Source organism: Leptonychotes weddellii, chromosome 15 (assembly GCF_054177405.1).
Source record: "Leptonychotes weddellii isolate Sample4059 chromosome 15, ASM5417740v2, whole genome shotgun sequence".
Taxonomy (NCBI): domain Eukaryota; kingdom Metazoa; phylum Chordata; class Mammalia; order Carnivora; family Phocidae; genus Leptonychotes; species Leptonychotes weddellii.
In genome coordinates, this window is record NC_138383.1 from 13,753,708 (window position 1) to 13,761,541 (window position 7,834).

General features: G+C 57.1%; 1 protein-coding gene across 3 annotated transcripts in view; it reads right to left on the reverse strand.

Annotated features, from left to right (window-relative positions):
* Positions 1-7,592, reverse strand: part of KCNH6 (potassium voltage-gated channel subfamily H member 6) — a 20,579-nt gene extending 12,987 nt beyond the window's left edge. For all 3 annotated transcript variants that reach the window (XM_006741081.3, XM_006741080.3, XM_006741079.3), the window contains exons 1-4: positions 7,517-7,592; positions 6,492-6,722; positions 1,326-1,487; positions 1,017-1,222 (exon numbers count right to left, since the gene is read on the reverse strand). In XM_006741081.3, the coding sequence (XP_006741144.2) occupies positions 1,017-1,222; positions 1,326-1,487; positions 6,492-6,722; positions 7,517-7,592 (675 nt within the window). The remainder of the gene's footprint in view (positions 1-1,016; positions 1,223-1,325; positions 1,488-6,491; positions 6,723-7,516) is intronic.
* Between the last annotated feature and the right edge of the window lie 242 nt (positions 7,593-7,834).

The window sequence follows — 7,834 nt, forward strand, 5'->3', positions numbered from 1 at the left end:
GTCACAGGGAGTTTCCATCCCACCTGATCCATCACAGGTGAAAGGGGGCACAGGTGAAAGGAAGAAAAAGAACTGCCCCCATCCCCCATGAAGGCAAAGCCTCAGAGAAAGCTGGGTGGACGCCCTCTCATGCCTCCCACCCCCATGACCTGTATTTCCTCGCTCAGGCCTGGCCTAGCCCCCCTTGATGCCTCCTGGGGACTGCATTACTCAATGTCAAAAGGGTCCTCAGAGACCATGTGGTCCAACTCTCTCCACGTGAGAGCCCTGGGGCCCAGAAAGGGGATAAAATTATTTGTCCAAGGTCATACAGCAAGTCAGGGGCAGGACTCTGGTCATCTGAACCTCAGGCAGGGCTCTTCTAGGGTTTCCCTCTAGAATGGTGGGGGGACCTGGGGCATCAGGCCCTATGCAAAGGCACATTGGGGTCAGCTGAAACAGAAAACCCAAGAAGGTTGGCCTTGGGCTGGCTAAGGAGGGGCTTAAGGGGAGGGAGGCATTCAGGGCATGATCCCCAGGAAGCTGCTCAAAGAGAGTTTAAGATGCCAGGGCCAACTCCCCTCTGCCTGGCTGGCGGGAGGATCCAGTTGGGGGTGGGGGTGGGGGTAGGGAACAGGGACAGGAACAGGGCCCTCCATCCTTCCTCTTCTTCTCCCCTCAGTATGGCCGACACTCCTCTCTCTGCTTCTCCTTTTCTGTGACCAGCAGAGGCTTGAATAGGCCCCCCGTGGTGGCCTGGGTGTCCCCCCATCCCAGGCTGCTCCAGACCTAGGATGTGGCACTATTCACAGGCTCTGTCGATACCGACCTCTGCTGGCTCTACTGTCAAGATGGTGGCCTCTAGGTGGGCCTTTAGGTCTAAAGAATCAGACTCTGGCAGGACAGGGGGCTTGGGGCTCAGACCAGACACCAGGGAGCTGGACAAGCTGACTGCCTCTGCCATCCCCAGCGCCAGGCCTGAGAAGGGACCCTTGAGGCCCAGCACAGCCACACCCACCCTGCCCTGCAGCCCGCACCTGGGTGACCTTCTCGGTGACGTTCTGGGTCCGCTCCACCACCTTGTGTGGTGCAATGATCTCGATCTCCGTGGTGGAGCCTGAGCGGTGCTTCTCCAGGTTGAACTCCACGAAGTTGAGCGTGAACTGTGGGATCTGGCCAATGGTCCTGTACTTGACCCTGCCTGTGCCAGGCCCCTGTGCACCTGGTCTGCCATGAGAGCCCTCTGCAAGCAGGCCCAGGGTCAGTGCAGTCAGGGCCAGGGGACCAGCTGCCCCATCTGGAACCCCCAACTCACCCTTCCCACCACCACCTGCACCCCACCTCACCGGAGCCCAGGAAGCTCTGGGACAGCAGGCACTGGGACAGGCTGCGGTGCTCACTTTTGGCCAGGAGCTGGGCCAGGTCCTCGAAGTTGAGGATGAACATGATAACGGCCCCATCCTCATTCTTCACGGGCACCACGTCCACCAGGCAGCGGAAGCTGGAGGCTGCAAACATCATTGGGAGGGGTCACAGAAGGGATCCTTTCCTGCAGTAACATGGCCAGGGGAAGCCAGGGAGGGGGCTGGGTTAAGGTCAAGTGAAGGGCAGCCACGGGACTATTGGGCAGAGGGTTGGTGATGCTACCCAGCAGGTGTCCCACCCACAGGGTAGAGGTGGGGAGAGCAGCTTAGCTGCTCATTAGGAGATAATGTAGCATCAGGCCCAAGTCCACACTCAGCCCTCTGCTCAGGGCTTAACCTTGAGGTTTGCTTCCACTGTAATTAAAGCTGAGCAGATGGGGTGGATTAAGTGGGGAGGTGAGGTCGGGCATTCTACCCCCATGTAGCTCTGGCTGGCCCTGGGTTCAGCTCCCATATTCCTATCAAACAAAGATGCCCCGCTCCCTCAGTGCTGGAAGGAACTCTTGGAGAACACGCTAAGTACTGTGCATGGAGCCAGTTGGCAATTTAGGCCTCAAGATCCATGGTGGTGCTCTGTGGATCCTCGGGTGGAGCAGACATTTACCCCCACTCCTCCGTTCTGCAGAGCCTGGGGTTCTGAGAAACTGACTGGCTAGGGCTGGAAGGGGACATGGAGTGGGGCTCTCTGAGCTCTCAGCAAATAATAGCTTGGAGAGGAGAAGGGACAGGTCCAGGATGAAGACACTGGAGTGAAGCCCAGGCTGCTGCCCCAGGCCTTGAAGGCACTCGGGGTCCCAAGGCAGAGGTGCTGGGACTGAAGAGCAGGCAGGGCAGTGGCCTGGGGTCTGGAGAGGGAGAGAGATGGCAGTGTGGGGACAGACCAGGCCCCTTCTGCCACTCTCACACCCTCTTGGGCAGCTTAGACCTAGCCGTTGGCCCTCTGTTCTGTCTTGGCTTCAGGGTCTCCCCCACTCCACGTAGGTGGATGGGAAAAATCAAGGCTAAGACAGCCACATACCCCCAGAGCCCAGCCTCTGGGCTGAGAGGGTGGGTGGGTGCCCCATAATCCCCCTCTCCCTGGTACCCAGTGGTCCCATGTCCGTCAGCTCAAACTGTTGGTGGGTATCAGGCCCAAAGGGCAGGATGTTAAGAGCAGGGGCCTCAAGTAAATATGCAAATCAGAAGGCAGAGCTGCCCTCCCTGAGGGCAGGTTTAGGTCTGCCTCATGTGTGAGGGGTCAGTACCTGTCCCAAGTGTTGTGTGTTGGTTGAATGAATGAAAGAATGTATAAATGTGAGTGGGCGGGAGGCCGGTTGGCAGGAGCATTGTTACTTTGGGGTCCATTAGGATCTCTCTTCCCCCAAACTGCCTCCTCACACCATTAGCCCTGGGGTACAGCTGAGCAACCCTCATCCTCCCTCCCACCTTTTCTTCCCTGGGAACAGGAATCTCCTGGATCAGATTCCCCGACTCCCAGGCACCAGGCACCCATCTGTCAGCTGCTGCACTGGGCCCCGGGGGAGACATACACACCGAGGAGAGGCCACCCACCTGCCTCTGTGACCACTCCTGGGCTCACAGGGCTGTAGGCTCAGCCTCCCAGACCACAACCTGACACTCCTGTCAGCCCGGGACACGGTGAGCCTTGGACACTGGGACCTAGGCAGGAATCGTCGTTGGCCAATGGTCTGAGACATCCCCCCCAAAGCCAGACTGTCTCCTCACTCTCTGGCACTACAGAGATCTGGCCTGGGAGAGGGCAGGGAGAGGGCAGAGCTGCGCAGAGGAGCAGGGCCTCCAGGCTCTCTATGCTGCTGGGGACCATAGAGGCCCAGTCTTCAAGTGGCACCCACTGATGCTCTCTTTGGAGAACTGAGGCTGGGAACAGACCAAAGACCCGTTATATCAGTGACGGCTGGAGGGGAGTTATGCATGGCATCCCATGCCCGACCTTCATTCTTGTTGCCTGTAGGGTGGGCAGAGACAGGAGGCTGTGAGGATTTAGATGAGTTCCGAGCATTCTTTTCCCACAACCCTAGGCTGTCCTTGCTCACAAGTAACTGTGTCTGGGTGACCAGAAGCAGGTGGGTGTGTTGCCCCAGGTTGTGCCCAGGACTGACAGTGTCCCTGTGCTCTTGCTTCATGCTGGAGGGGGCGCCACAGTCTCCACCTTTTCTCCCTTCCAGGGGCTCCTTCCAGCACCCACCTCATCTCTGACCAAGGGCAGCAGATTTGTCTGCCCGCTGGGACGCAGCTCTACTCTCTGCTCTTCCCTGCCTCCTGGATGTGCTCCTTCCTTCAGTTTCCCATTGCTCCCACCCCCTGCCCCCTGGCCCTTGCTCCTCCTCTGCACAGCCTCCTAGTTGTCTATCACCCCCGTCTCTTTATGCCCACCCTGTCCAGGGGTGCAGGGGGCCTTCAGGGAGAAGCTGGTACTGTAGAAAGCTGCCACTAAGAGGGTAACAGGGGAGGGTGGCCTCCTGCTTGGTGCTTCTGGCATGCATGAGTGAGTATGTGGAAAACACTGAGGCCTCTGACCTCAGCCCTTACCCTGTCCTCATCCAGAGCTGAGGACTGGAGGAGCCCAGGCATCCTCTAGTGTGGCTTGGAGATTAGGAGAATCTCTGGTTTGGGGTCATTAGTGAAGAGGGCCTGACAAAGGCAGGCAGGGCTAGGCTCCTCTGGCAGGTGCCCAGTGGGAGCAGACAATGAGGTGGGGGAGATCTGAGTGCTCTCCATCCCTCCCTCCAGACTCTCATTAGTTCTAGTCTTGTGACTGTCCCCATTCCTCCTTATCTGTTATATTCTTACTTTCCTTAGTAAAGGCAGATTGAGGAAGAGTCAGGTTCTCAGGGGTCTCTGAGTCCTGTCTCATGGGGTCATTTTTGCCAAGTGCCCCGGCTTCTTTGAATCCAACATTGTGCAGCTGTATAATGTGGAAATAAATGAACACAGACCTTTCATTTTGACTTAGAGAACCGTCAGTGGATTACCCTTTTAGAGGAAAAGAGGATTATAAATAAACCAGCTAGAGTTCTGGTCAGGACCCCTTTCCACCTCCCTGGCATCAGGGGGAGGTGGTGAGAAGAGGTACTGACTGGAGGAGAGAAGAAATCGCCATTAGGATGCCTGTCAGGAGGACTAAAAGATGTATGTGAATATGATAAAAAAGAATCAGGTGGTCAGAGTGGACCATAAGGTGAACATAAGTTATCTGAGCACCACATCCTTTCCTTAGGGTAATGCAGGCCAAGAAGCTATCTTTTCTGGGTTTCAGGCCATTCTCAGGTAGGTCGAAGGGGTCAAACGCTTGGGTAACAGGACAGAGAAGGGCTTAGGATTGGGTGGCATAGGCTGGGATTTGGGGGCATCAGATATGTGGTAATTTCCCATTTTCACACAGGACCAGCCTCCAACACTAAGTCCTGGAGTGTCTTCTGATGGCTGGAGGACCCCAGCAGGGTTCTGAAGATCTGAATCCTGATCTCAGAGGGCCAAAGCCTGGTCTTGATCTCTGCCCCCTGCCCAGGCACATGCAGGGTGCTGAGGAGACCCTAAGAGACCTGATCTGACATCCCTAGGAGTCTGAGATCAGCCCATACCCCTCTGGGGCCCAGGTAGAGCTCTGGGGTCAAAGAGAAGGACCTGTTGTCCCTCCCCATTTCCTGCTGTCCCATCCTATTCCTGGGGGACCCTTCTCACTCCCCTGACTGTCACCTCCTCCTTGCAATGATGTGAGGAGGTGAGGTCACAGCTTTTAAAAATATTCTAACTTCATTAACCCCGTGAGTGCTGCTAAACTAAGCCAGATTCTTCCTAGACCCCTAATCACTACCCCTGCATCCACTTGGTTGGCAGCAGCAGGAGACAGTCAGGGAGACAGCCAGGATCCACCCATGAAGTACCCTAGAAGCCCTTAAACACAAACATGCACGCACATACACACTCATGTTCACATTTGCATTCATGTTCTACACACACCCCTGGCCCCTAGGACCCAGGTTCTTCTCCAGAAGTCTGGCTTCTGAGCAGAGGCAGTTGGGGTCCTTTCTCCCTTCTTGGGATTACTCAGAATAAATATCTCAAGGAAAGAATCCAGAGACTTGGGTTCTGGCCCCAAATTGGACCCCAACAGTAGGATCTTGGGCAAGTCCCTCCTTTGTCTTGGGCCTTGGTTTCTTCATCCATGAAATGAAGGGATTTATCTAAACCAGTGGTTCCTCAACTTGGCAGAACATCAGAACCGCCAGGGAGATTTCTCCAAATGCACCTGCTTTGGTTTCAACTCACACCTCTGAGTCAGCCTCTCTCTAGGGAAGGTGTGTTTTGGAAAACATGCCCCAGGTAATTCTGATGCAGAACCAGGGTGGGGGGCCATTAAGTGATTTCAAAGGGACTTTCAGGATCCTAGCTCCCACTCATGTCTCCCTTCCCTCTCACCCACTGTCTGAGACTCTGAGGTCCTAGGGGGAGAGTCTTAAAGGGCCACAGAGCTCTGTCCTCAGCTCCTGCCCCATGCTTCTGTTCTGCTTGCAATAAACATGGGCTGGCAGTAACATCCCAAACTGCATGAGCCTCTGGGTAAGGGCAAACTCCAGACTCTATCTCCCCAAGGATCTGGGGCTGGGTGAGACAGGTCCACTCCTGTTTCCCAGCCAGTAGCCCCCAAGCCTTGCCTGCCCACAGAGGCATTGAGGGGGTGACTCCTCCTCTAATCCCCAGAGCAGACGGAGATGAGGAAAGGTTAATTTTCATTCCAGCTGCCTGACAGCTGGGGCTGACAGTACAGAGTGGGCAGCCAGGAGACTGCGGACATGGGGGAGGGATGGTAGAGCGGGAGGCCCTGCCTGGAGTGAGGATCAGTCTGTGAGTCAGCCTGGTCCCCAGCTTTGGAAAAGGACCTCAGAAGGCATTGAATTCATTGCCCTTTGCTCCCCCCCGTGCAGATAAGGAAACTGAGGCGCAGAGAGGGGCAGGATTTGTGGGGGCCTCTGGTCCCTGGGTCAGTGCCCTCCCGATGGCCGCTCTGGGTGGACAAGAGAGGGGCTGAGTCAGCCCTGCAGAACCTGTGGGCCGAGGGAGCCTCACCATCTTTGCGGTAATAGAGGATGTCCACCTTGCACTCCTCGGTTCCCAGCAGGGCCTGTGCTAGGCGGGACTTGGCGCTGTGCGGAGTATTGGGGCCTGTGAGGAAGTCGCAGGTGCAGGGTCGCTGCATCACCTCCACTCGGGAGTAGCCGAAAAGTTCACAGAAGCCGTCGTTGCAGTAAATGATGGCACAGTTCTCCATCTGCGCATTGGCTATCAGGAACTTCCGACCTGGGGTGGGATGCGGGAAGCCCATGGCAACGAAGACTGGGCAACAGGGGGCGGAAAGATCATAGGGATTCTTGGTAGCAGTGAGGGGGTGTCTAGATGAGGGAGCAGAGCAGTAACCAGAATGAGGGAGAGAAGTCAGGTCTGGCAGGGGTGGGAAGACCTAGGAGGCCAGAGTCACGGGGGATGGTCATGCAACTCTTGAAAGTAATGAGGGTGATGGTAAGGATGGGGGATCAGAACGGTGACCAGAGAAGTGGGGGAGGGGAAGTCAGGCCTGGGGGTCGTGGGAAGACCTGGGCAGTAATGGGGTCAGTGAAGTGGGAAAGAGGCCCAAGGCTTCCTGGAGTCAGTGCAGGGTGTCAGGAGGAGGGAGAAGGGATGTGAACAGATGGAGCCCAGGCCTGGAGAGAGCTCCTAGAAAAACTAGAGTGGCTAGGGTCAGGAGGTGAAAAGGAGGGATCAAGGAAACCTCTGGAGGAAGTGTGTGGGGGGGTGTCAGGAGGAGGAAGCAGGACAGTGATAGAAGGGAAGGTCAGCGATTGGGGTGCCAAGAAATCAACTCAGGGGAGGGGAGGCGCTGCCCTCTGCCTCTTCTGCCTCAGAAGAGAGCCTGGCACTTGAGGTAAGTGGGGCTCGCTGGAACAGAAGGTGTCCGGGGACATTAAAGCGAAGGATTTTGCATTCAGCATCAGTACCCCCCACCCTGCTCCAGTCAGAGTAAGTAAAGGGGCCTCGCCACTCCTGCCACCGAACGAGGAGTTCAGATCGGCCCCCACCTCAACGCATACACTCACTCTGGCCCTCGAACTTGCGGATGATGGTGTCCAGGTACGTGTTTTGGGGCGCGACGTGGCCCCTGCGGACAGGCATCTTTCTGTGGCAGCCTCCGCCCGGAGCCACCAGAGCCCCGGCTCCCTGCGTCTCCGCCTGTCCTCGGGCTCAGCGGCGTCCGGTTCCGGGTGGGCGCCGCCCCCGGAGAGGGCCGCGGGGCTCCGTGCCCCGGCTGCCTGCCTGCGCCTACCCTCTGCTGCCCTGCTCGGCCCTCCCAGGCCGGCCGCTGCAGCGCCTCACTCCCCAGGCGCCGGCCCCGGAGCTGTCCGCGCCGCGGTGCT